The sequence below is a fragment of the Dendrobates tinctorius genome, unplaced genomic scaffold (genome assembly GCF_039654945.1).
Source record: "Dendrobates tinctorius isolate UK_male_01 unplaced genomic scaffold, ASM3965494v1 ptg000060l, whole genome shotgun sequence".
Classification (NCBI taxonomy): domain Eukaryota; kingdom Metazoa; phylum Chordata; class Amphibia; order Anura; family Dendrobatidae; genus Dendrobates; species Dendrobates tinctorius.
This window is the reverse complement of record NW_027361728.1, coordinates 60,731,699-60,743,964: the sequence shown is the minus strand read 5'-3', so window position 1 is coordinate 60,743,964 and position 12,266 is coordinate 60,731,699. Positions and strand designations below refer to the sequence as shown.

The following is a 12,266-nucleotide window of genomic DNA, read 5'->3' as shown; positions in this document are numbered from 1 at the left end:
GAATTGGAGGTGTTGAACCAGCGCTGTCCGTCACCAATTTGTTTCTGGACTGGGGTGCCGGGAGGGGAATGCGGGAGGTGGGAGTAGTGCCAAATATTCCTGCCAATGTGTTGCTTGGTACCGATTTGGGGTGGCTAGTGTCTCAGTATGTGGCCACTGAACCCCCAAGTCCGGCTCCCCAAGAATGTCATGACTCTACTGTGAATGCTAATGTTAATGTGTTGAATGTGCCTCCAACAGTGGAGAAGGGAGTGAAACCTGATGGTAAGCCATGCACTGACACTACACACACAGGGCTCACAGTGAGGACAGGTGAGAAGACTGCAGGGGAGAGCTCAGAGGTGGAGGGAGGGGCTGCTATGGGCAGTGTAGGGCCCCTAAGTGAATCTAGCCTGCTGAGTCTAGGGCCTCTGCAGAAAGAGGAACAGGCCATGGGGGGAGGGGGAGTCCTGGGAGAGGAGCCACCAGGTAAGACCCCAGGGCAGGAGTTTCCCGCATCCGGGATGTCAGGAGGCCAGGGAAGTCTGCCTGACCCGGCGACTTGGTCGGGGGCCGAGGGGAAGCAGGCGCTACCTGTGGTCTCAGCAGTCATGGCCGCTGTTACCAGGAGTAGGAGCGCCGAAGCCCAAGGAGCCTCGCGGAGGTCCGATGGTTTCCCCCTCTCCGACCAAGTGGCTACCGAGTCAGACAGCGGTCAGGAGACAGATCCAGGGGAGCTGACAGAGGATGTGGCAGTTTCGTCAATTCTTGCCACATCGAGTCAGGGATTTCAGGCAGCGTTGGAAGCTGACGCTAGCCTGAAAGCTCTCAAGGAGTAGACAGCACAGCCTCCCCTGGAGTCCAACTGCGAGCGAGTGGTCTGGGACCAGGGACGGCTGTACCGGGTAACGGTCCAGCAGGGTTTACCGGAGGCGTGGCCCAGGGAGCGACAGTTAGTGGTACCCTATCCGTTCAGGGCAGAATTGTTGCGGATCACACACGAGATTCTCATGGCCGGACACCTAGGGATCACTAAAACCAGGACCAGGCTAGCTCAGCATTTCTACTGGCCGGGAATGAGGACTGAGGTGATTGCCTACTGCCGTTCGTGTGACACCTGTCAGAGGGTGGGGAAGGCGGGGTGGCGCCCCAAAGCCCCACTGGTAACTCTGCCCATCATCGAAGAGCCTTTCTCGAGGGTAGATGTGGATCTCATTGGACCTCTGTCCACTCCCAGCCGCTCCGGGAAATGCTTCATACTAACGGTAGTGGACTATGCCACCCGGTACCCGGAGGCGGTAGCTTTGTCGTCCATTCGGGCTGACAAAGTGGCCACTGCCTTACTGGAGATTTTCTCCAGAGTGGGGTTCCCCCAGGAAATGCTCTCCGACCGAGGGACCCAGTTCATGTCGCAGCTGATGGAGTCTCTCTGTAAGCAGGTACAGGTGCAACATCTGGTAGCCAGCCCGTACCACCCACAGACCAATGGCCTGTGTGAGCGGTTCAATGGCACCTTAAAGCAGATGCTGACGATGTTGTTCGACTCCCACGGGAGAACTGGGAGCGGTATCTCCCACACCTGCTGTTTGCCTACCGGGAGGTCCCACAGGCCTCAACGGGGTTCTCCCCCTTTGAGCTTCTGTACGGGCGACGTGTATGGGGGCCCCTTGCTCTGGTGAAGGAAGCATGGGAAGGGGATTTGGCCACCCCTGGAGTGTCGGTCATTGAGTATGCCGTGCGCTTCTGGGACAGAATGATGGCCTTGACAAGGCTGGTGCATGACAATATGGCCCAAGCCCAGGCTGACCAGAAGCGGTGGTACGACCAGAATGCTTGTGAGCGGACCTACCAGGTGGGTCAAAAGGTGTGGGTACTGGTCCCCGTACCTCAAAACAAGCTTCAGGTGGCCTGGGAGGGTCCACACCTCGTGCACCAGCGGCTCAACGCTGTCACCTATCTGGTCACCCTGGACCACGCCCGTGGAAGGAGGAAGGCCTTCCACGTGAACATGATGAAGGCCCATCATGAGCGGGAGGCTTGTGCCCACCCAGTGTGCAACCTTCCCGAGGAAGGAGAGGTAGAAACCCTCCTGGATCTGCTCACCCAAGCCAAGGCGGGTGGATTCATCGAGGAGGTGGGGGTTGGCCAACAGCTCTCCGAGGACCAACGGTCCCAGCTGGGGGTCACCCTACACCCCTTTCAGGAGCTGTTCAGGAGCCTGCCCGGAAGGACTGAGACAGCTTACCAGGTGCTCAAGACCGCCCTTTCTAGCTCTCCTGTACTACAGGCAGCCGATTTCACGCAGCCGTTCGTAGTGCAGACCGACGCCAGCGACTTTGGCCTCGGTGCTGTGCTCAGCAAGGTCGACACTACGGACCATGAACACCCCGATCTGTACCTGAGACGGAAGCTCCTGCCGAGGGAAGTGGTCTATTCCACAATGGAGAAGGAATGTCTGGCAATTGTGTGGGCCCTGCAGCGTCTGCAGCCATACTTGTACGGATGCCAATTCACCGTTGAAACAGACCACAACCTCCTAAGCTGGTTACACACGGTCTCTGGGACGAATGGGAGGTTGCTACGCTGGAGCCTCGCTCTCCAGCAGTATCTCTTCACCATTCGCCACAAAAGAGGCAGGGACCATGGTAACGCTGGTGGCTTGTCCCGGCAAGGAGAGGGTGCGGAAGGGCATATGGGGGAACAAAGGAATGTGATACCCCCTAGCGCCCTCTAAAGCAGGGAGGTGTGATGAAGGGGTTAACTGCTCCTACCCCTCCAGGGCCTGTAAGCATATTGAGCAAAGCAGGATTTAGGGCTCCAATGTTGAATAGCAAGGCCTTTTAGTATGATAATGAGATAAGGCCCAAAACAGGACTTCAAAGCTGAGTAGGAGCCATGTCAGCATGGGGCAGGAAGGCGCCTGGGGGCTTCAATTAGAATATACCTGTCAGCTAGACACAGAAATACACCTCCATTGTCTTTCCCAGCCGCCCCGACTCCATCCTAGGATCATGGATTATGAGCACATCTTTCGAGTTATGGACTTATGAAAAATATCCGAGTGACCCTGAAGAAATCGCGCATCTGGCAGAGCGACTCCTGAGGCGGTGAGGGTTCTGGGACCTGAGATATAGAGATTGGCCCTCCACAGCGACCCAATGGGGCCATGTTTGCTCTCTACACAACAGGCAAAACAAACCACATTCACTGGTACGTCTCATGCCCTGATCCGATCATGCTGTTGAAAGTTACCAACTTTCTTAGATATTGGGAATAAGTTCTGCAGGGAGCTACAGGGTGGAGATTATTAGCCCACCCTCTGACACAGGGGGAGTGACCTAGCGTGCTTAAGAACTAGCAGCCCATGGCCTGCCAAGGAGAGCAGCGGCCCATGCTTTGGGGTCTGTCCGGCAACTAAGATTCTTGCACCTGTGAACTGCAGAGCTCCCGGCACCCACATGCAACCTACAATCTGGTAAATTGACCTCCAGTTTAATATCTCTTATTCTTGTACTCTTATTGTTATATTTTACTCTGACTGCAAATCCACTGTAATTCCATTGTATAGCTTACTGTATATATATATATACATACATACATACATATATATATATATATATATACTGTATATTTCTGTAATTATAAAATAAATAGAATCTCATGCAAGAACTATTAAGCATAACAAGAGATCAAAATAGAGTTTTTCAAAGCTCAAATATAATTTATTGAAATAATGATAAACAGAGCATGAGTGCTAGTATAGGTTGCAGCAGACATAAACACAAAATGATTGTGCAGCACCTTGAAAAAATTATTGAAGAGTATATAAATATTTTTGTACAACATCAGCAGTTATTTCACAGATGTAGAACACCTGAGGAAGCTGCGGCGTAACGCGCGTAGGGGCGGCAGGTTTGACAGCAGCATTCACATCACATGTAAGTGTTACTCTTTAATGCAGCCCTTATATTCAGTTTTTGTGCACAGGCATTTTTTACTCCATTTAGTTTATATTCAACGCCCTTTAGGCTAATTAGCACAGAGCACTCTTGCACTTTATGGATAGTATCCTACCCTGGGTATTGACTGTATGTAACACCCTTTTTAGGGAATATATATTACTTCAATTGGTGGGTTGCTTTCTATTGTGTTCTACATCTGTGAAATAACTGCTGATGTTGTCTAAAAATATTTATATACTCTTCAATAATTTTTTCAAGGTGCTGCACAATCATTTTGTGTTTATGTCTGCTGCAACCTATACTAGCACTCATGCTCTGTTTATCATTATTTCAATAAATTATATTTGAGCTTTTAAAAACTCTATTTTGATCTCTTGTTATGCTTAATAGTTCTTGCATGAGATTCTATTTATTTTGTATTGTTCAGTGAGTTGAGCCCTTTATTATTTCCAGTGTTTGGGGTATTTGTATTTAATTTCTGTAATTATGTAGTGCGCCCTTAAGGCAATTAAACCATAAAATTAATCTTAGGCTGATGCTTTTACTCTGATTACGAATCTTAGAATACCCAGCGGGTAACAGGACATCCTCCCCGGCTGCCATTTGCTCTAGGTGCAGTTCCCTTACTGACCTGAGAGACAAAGGGGGCGCCGGAGAGCTGTGCCTATGTAGTTACGTCATATTGGTGACGTGGGAGGAACAGGTCCTGTTTCCTCCACAAGGAGGTAATGGATGACCCAGTTCTTGACCCGGATTGGCATGCATTGGGGGAGGAGGGTGGCGCTGGCAATAGTTCAGATAAGGAGAAGGATCCACAGCAGGCATTGACATCGCAGCAGTGGTAATCTGGCAGGCCTGTAGCTGTCCAGAAACGTGGACCAAAAACTAAAAGAGTTGCAGGACAGCTTGGCCAGACGGTCAACTTAGCACTGCGTGCAAGGCCAGAAAATGTATACCATAGTAGGAAGAGTGCAGTGTGGCACTTCTTTGTCCAAAATCCTACTGACGAGGCAAAGGTTACCTGTATGAAGTGCGGAAGGACCTTTAGCCGAGGTAAACAACTCAGAAATTTGAATACCAGTTGCATGCTTAGACATTTAATCAACATGCACTTGCAAGTGTGGACGGACTACAAAACCTCAGGTAGCACATGTGCACCTGCTCCGACTGAAGGTAGCCATCAATGCTCCATCGCTTCCCCCACTGTAAGACAACCGCCACTGTTAAGCACACCATTAGCACTAAATGTGGAGGTGTCGTCTTAAGGCCAAAGCACTCAGGGAATCACAATGGTTTTGCAACACAACACTGAATCTAGGCCATCACCACCAATACCATCACCAACCCCCTCTCACTCCATCCGGTCCACCGCTACTTCCCCCATATGCAGCTCTCCAGTCCAACTCACCCTCCAGACACTCTGAGTAGGACAAGAAAGTAATCATTGTCTCATCTGTTTGAACACCTACATTGTCAAACTAATCTCATTAGAGATGATGCCCTACCGTTTGGTTGAAAGCGAAGCTTTCCACGACCTCATGGCCTACGCTGTCCCACGCTATGACCTACCCAGTCGGCACTTCTTTTCTCGAAAAGCCATCCCTGTCCTCCACCGGCATGTGAAAGACCGTTTGTGCGTGACTGTAGGGATGTGGATTTGCCATAAAGTGCTCCTCCACCCACCCTTGGCAGTGCATCATTGACACCTGGAACATTGGCCCACATGTGCGATTATGCCTTGCCGATCCTAAAAAGGGACCCCCGCGTTTCCAAAATGATGAGAGATGGCAACTACTTGCTGGTCAGCATCCTCGATCCATGCTACAAAAGCAAATTACACAACATCATGCCACAGGAGAACCTAGAGATATTATTGGCTAACAAACAAGCAACTCTGGTAAACAGGTTTTTTGAGGCTTTCCCAGCACACAGCAGCGGTGCTGTTTCTCCCATGAGCCGTAGTGGGCACAATAGAAGAGGTGTTCGTGGTGCACACAGCCGAAGTGTCGTTGGAGACAGAGGTTTAATGACCATGTTGTGGACTGATTTCTCAAGTACCGCTCACATGACTGCTAATACTGCATCGATTAAAAGTGACAGGAGACAGCTACTTCTCCTCCCATATCGATGTTCTCCCTCACAAGTCATTCCTCTTTGACTATTGGACCTCTAAACTGGACGCCTGGCCTGAATTGGCACAATATGCCTTACAGGAGCTCCCTTGCCCTGCTGCAGTGTGCTTTCTGAAAGAGTCTTCAGTGCTGCTGGATCAATCCTGACAGAAAAAAGGACCCGTCTGTCTACCCAAAATGTTGATGATCTAACCTTCATTAAAATGAACCATGCATGGGTTGCAAAGGATTTTGTCCCACCTCCCCCTGATGACACATAGGTTCTCAGAAAACTGCCTCTCTTTTGTCCTCCTCTTCCTTGGACTTGCCCAATTCCGCCCTTTGCAGCAGCTGTATGTCCAGCCAACACATCAACATATGCCATTTTTTAAACCTCACTAAGTGGGCTGCCCACCCCCCAATGGCTGGGGTCAACACCTGGCGCACCTGGGCAAGTTCCGTTGTTCTTAACAGGTGGATGGGCCCACAGATGGCCGGCGGCACTCGTACAGGGCCCCTCATAGTACAATACAGTGTCTCTGATGGTGGGGGGCCCACTCACCGTCAGACACACCAGCATACTATGAGGGGCCCTGTGCTAGTACCATCGACCACGAGTGTGCCCCCTCTGCTTGGTCATGGCCACAGCACTTGCAAGTTGCAATACTTACCTCTCCCTGCTCCACCGCTGTGTAATCTGGGCGGTTAAATTCTTCACAAGGATGGCCACTAGAAATTTGGTGTATTGATCGATGATGGTTAAGATGCAGCTATGCCCTGTCCTGCTGGCCTCTACCTTCAGATGATCAATGGCTACCATTTGTAATGGACGTCAACTTACAAGTGGATGCAGTGGTGCTTTATGATCACCTTTCACAGTTGTGATAGTCACAGACGTGTGACATTCCTGCCACCATTTTTCAATGTCTCCTTTCATGGCAATCCAATAGAATCCAGTGGCTTCTGTCTTTGGCACTCCAAAATGACCAGACACATCATGAGAGGCAGTGAGGACCATGTGTACATCTCTCCCTGTGATCACAGTTTGAAGGATACGAGTAGCGGTGATGTGATCCACGCTACTGCGATAAAGCAATCCTTTCTTCACAAAGAACCGTTTTCGCTGTCTCCACAGACACAGTAATTGAGGGTCTGCATCGCCTCTGCAACATCTACCAGGAGGTTTTCCCGTGATGAGTAATGCCCAAATTTCAGATAACACTCGATTTTCCATCTGTAGTTATATCCATGTAGTTTTCTGTAGCGGAGAGTCTGTACTGGCTTACTGAGATTGAAATATATATGAAGATTTAAAAATAGCACAACACTGTATACTGTTGTCCGCTTCGACTACCTTTCCCTTTTTCTACTTGTTAAATTCTGGTGTAATACATACTGAGCCTGTGCGTGTCTGTGTCTGACTCCAGAAGTATAGAGAGAAATTTACAATTACCCCCAGACTGGATACACCTGGTATGTGCTGATACAGTACCTTTGTTCAAAATTTAGCATCATGGTATCATCCATAGTGAGTGAGCGTGTGTGGTTTATATCTTCTATATATACGGTGAATCGGAGATACCAATTTTTACCCTATACAGCTTGTATCTTGTTATACAGTACCTTTGTTCGACATTTAGTATTATGGTCAAATTCATACTGAGTAAGCATCTGAGACTGACTACGGGACTATGTATACAGAGATTTCAATTGTACCCTATAATATATATACTTGCTATCTTGTTATCCAGTACCTTTTTTCCAACATTTTTTATTATGGTTAAACCCAGACTGAGTGAGCATCTAAGGGTGAATCCAGGAATATATACTGAGATTTCAAATTTGGCCAACACTGTATACAGCTGTACGCTTGTGTTACATTACTCATTTACAGCTTTTCATATTCTTGTGTAATCCATACTGGGCCTGAGAGCACTTGTGTCTGCCTCCTGAAATGTATACGGAGATTCAGAATGTTTACACTATACTATATATACCTTGTATCTGGTGATACTGTACCCTTTTTCACCTTTTTATTTTATTGGGTAATCCATACTGAGCCTGTGAGCATCTGGGTATGACTCATGAAATATATACGGAGATTTACTGTTATCCCTAGACTGTATAGAGCTGTAAGCTTCTGATAAAGTACCATATATCTGCTGGTATTTTGGGTCAATTTTCTAAAACATGAGGAAGTATGGTGGAAGAGGATGCAGACGTGGGCATGGTGGGCCACCTGGTACTGATGGTGGTGATGGTGCATCGGCTGGTAGTGCCAAAAACACAATAGCAACTAAGGCAGGAGGTGTTGAGCCTGCGTCATGGTGTAGCTCTGGAAAGCCTGTAAGGCTCTGTTTTCTGGGAGTAGGTAGACTGCTTTGAAAGCCGGAGTATCAGGAACTGTTTTTGGCTTACATTGCAGAAACAGCCTCCAGCTCTATCGCCTCCTCTTCTGAAGTTTAAGAAAATGCAAGCACTGAGTTGTAAGTGCAGGCTTCTGGTCAGGAGCAACCACTTTCCTTGTGTCCTTCACCCACACCAAAAGTGAAGGATGCGGCAGCACACACTTCAGATTACTCCATGGAGCTCTTTTCACATATCATGCCTGGGTTAATTAAAATGGGGCCCATCATATACTGGAGCATTCAAAATGGGGGACATCTGACACTGGAGCATCATCCATGAGGCCCATCATATACTGGAGCATTCTAAATGGGGCAGATCAGACACTGGAGCAGCATCTATGGGGCCCATCATATACTGGAGTATTCCAAATGGGGGACATCTGACACTGGAGAATCATCCATGAGGCCCATCATATACTGGAGCATTCCAAATGGGGGACATCTGACACTGGAGCATCATCCATGGGGCCCATCATATACTGGAGCATTCTAAATGGGGAAGATCAGACACTGGAGCAGCATCTATGGGGCCCATTATACACTGGAGCATTAGCAATGGGGCCCATTATATATGGAGCATTATTTGGGCCCATAACACACTGGAGCATCATCCATGGGGACCATCATATACTGTAGCATTATGTGGAGCTCATCATATACTGTATGGAACATTATATGTGGCCAATTATTCTGTATGGAGAAATATATGGGGCTTATTATTCTGTATGGCGCACAATGTGGTTGCCATAATACTGTATGGAGTAATATACTGTCCTGTTTTGAGCTATTGTACAATTTAAAATAGATCAGTCATGTCATGTAAGCAGTGAAGTATTTGTCATTGTACTATACCTATATTTCTGTGCCGTATCGGAGCATCATGAGTTGTGGTATGTGTTAAAGGGGCGCTCTTTGGCGCAGGGCACATGAAAACCTGGAGCCAGCCCTACCCGCCCACAACTTTATCATAATAACCCCCAGTTTTCACTGCGTAACTATTATTATAAAGTAAATTACGGTTGACAAGCTTAAGTAATAAGAATTGATGTTTTTGGCATTGAAATGGGCACTGTAGGTGTGTTTACTGTCCTCCACTCCCTGACGACTTTGCTTCACCATTGACTTCCAATGGGTTTCCTGTTTCAGTCGGCCTCCGAATTTTCCCTAGAGTCGGCCGATTTCGTTCGACCTGACTTTTGAGAAAGTCAGGTTTCATGAAACCCGACTCGACCCTAAAAAAGGCAAAGTCGCTCATCTCTACTCAGCAGTGATCTCGCTGTGTGTGATGGGGGCTTTAGTCATTAATTTTTTCCTGTGTTGTATGATCTTTTCTGCTTAAAACAGTAATCTATCACATTAGTTATGTTAAACTGCTATTTTGCACAAAACCATTTTAAAGGCTGGAATTCTATCTTAAAAATTGTTTTTATCAGAAACAATATATGGTTTTGTGACTCTTGTTTGCTAGACAGCAAGTTGTATACAATAGCACTGCAGTATGCACGGGATATAAGCTTATTTTCATACTGGTGAAAATATGTGAAAGTACTATGCAGGTATATCAATAATCTGCTAGAGGCTCCCTCAACCAAAGCTGGCAGACTTTCTCTTGACTGTGTGTTGAATTGACTCTTTGCTCCTATGTGTGGATATATACTGTATAATAAACGGGTATCTTCTGCTATGTTAGGTTTTTTATTTTATGCTAAAATTAGAGGAGGATGGAGACGGACTAGTAGAGGACTTTTTGCCACCCAAGCTTTTTCTTATGAAAGCATAATATTTGCACAGCAAGAAACGTTTAATGTTGTTATTACCTTTGGTTGTTTAGCCTTTGCTATTGCTTGTAACAATCGTAGCATATGATGCTGTTCTCCTTCCTCTAAATGAGGCATCTGTGAAACCAGGTCTCTCAGGAATTGATGTATTGGCTGCGGCTGCATCTCATAAATTGATGGAAGCACACGAAGGAGCATGCTATTACCTATGGAATAAAAAAATGCACCATGACTAGATATACATCATTAAACACTGATAAATGCAGTTCTGAATTATTATATCTCATATGCTATGCAAATATCCAAAATACAAAACGTGTATGGAAAACTCATATATCTCATAGTGTCCGCAAGACTGCAATGTTTTGTTATTTTTTTTTCCAGAAAGCAGAAAAATGTTCCACATTGTAAAGAAATACTAACATTCCTAACATTTTATTGTGCATATTACTGATTTGCATTAAAAAAAAAAAGTTAAAACAAACATCATTATTGGTTGCAGTACCCAGCATGACATGTGAGTTATTGTCAATATGCAGCTGGTGGAAAGATGGCTCAGCTCCATTTATCAGGAACTATAATGTCAAAACCTAAAAGATACAAAATATATCTTATGTTATACAAGATAGTGACTCATCCACAATGTACATGTAAGGAGATGGACCTACTGCCCATGCTCCCCCTTGAAAACACGAGAATTGTTATGATGTATAATGTGTACTGTGGTATGCATTATTACTGTTTGTCTTGAAGTCTGCCCAGCAACACATAGTGAGTAGGTATGGATAGAGTTAAGAGTTGGGACTAACCAAGAGAGGGTGGGGCTATGTAGCAAAATCAGAGAGGACTTGCTTGTAGGAAGGCAGACAGGGCCTTGCTTGCAGCTAGAGCAGACCTTTGGTCTAAATGCTCAAACAGAGCCATATGGGTTGGGTGTCTCCAAAGTGACTAGACTGAGGCAGTGGATAGGGTGATCCTGAACAGAGAAAGGAAAAGTGAAATAAGCACAGAGTGATTTACCGGAGATGAGTCTTGGGACAGGACGCCTTGCAGTACAGGCTAGAGTTTAAAACTCAAAGGGGTAACGGGCCAGGATGGAACAGGAAGTGTGAGATGAAGAATGTGGCCTGGGCAGAAGTACCAAAGCATCAGGGTTGAGGGTTGAGAATAGGACTATCAATAAGGGTAAGTGCACACATAGTTTTTTGGTTGTGCGGATTTTGTTGGAAAATCCGCAGGACAAAAGTCCTGCGGTTTATCTGCGGATTAGCCTGCAGTTTTGCCCTGCGGTTTCACACCTCATAATCATAAGGTGTGAAACCGCAGCGGAAACCGCACAAAGAATTGACATGCTGCGGATTGTAACCCGCGGAAAAATCCGCAGCATGTGCACTGCGGTTTTTTTTTTACATAGGAAATAAAGGTACGCTACAACGCAGCAGAATCTGCTGCGGACCCGCAGAGCCAAAACCGCTGCGGATCCGCAGCAGAATCCGCAGTGTGTGCACATACCCTAACTGTACTGTAGTAACTGTAGCAGTTTGCTGGATGGTGGTGAAGACAGAGAAACATGAGGCAGGAATAAGTATGCTTGAAGAGGTAGAGACACTGTGTGTTTTAGATGCTCTATTTTTTTTAGATTTTTTTTTAAGATTCTGCCTCAACAGTTGAAGAGTAACTATGATAAAAATTACAGACCTCTTCATTCTTTGTAGGTGGGAAAACTTACAAAATTATCTGTGTATCAAATATTTATTTTGCCCACTGTTTATAGCCCCCACCAAGTTACTGTTAAGTAAAAGACTTTTTTTTTTTTGAGTGGTGGTCTCCCTCATTAAACTGTTCAACATCCGGTCCTGGTCAGCTGAAGTCTCCAGCATCATGTGACCTGCAAGGAAATAGCACCCCCATAGCACAAATCCACATATCCAACTAGGACCCCCACCTTCATGTAAAGTGCCAGAGATGAGTACTAATGATGAGCGAGTATACTCGTTGCTCGGGTTTTCCCGAGCATGCTCGGGTGAT

At 46.6% G+C, this 12,266-nt stretch overlaps 1 protein-coding gene across 1 annotated transcript in view; it reads right to left on the bottom strand.

The window, feature by feature from the left end:
- The window catches only part of VEPH1 (ventricular zone expressed PH domain containing 1), a 915,267-nt gene that overhangs the window by 644,870 nt on the left and 258,131 nt on the right, over window positions 1-12,266 (bottom strand). Inside the window, exon 6 of the mRNA XM_073578996.1 lies at window positions 10,278-10,444. Within this exon, the coding sequence (XP_073435097.1) occupies window positions 10,278-10,444 (167 nt within the window). The remainder of the gene's footprint in view (window positions 1-10,277; window positions 10,445-12,266) is intronic.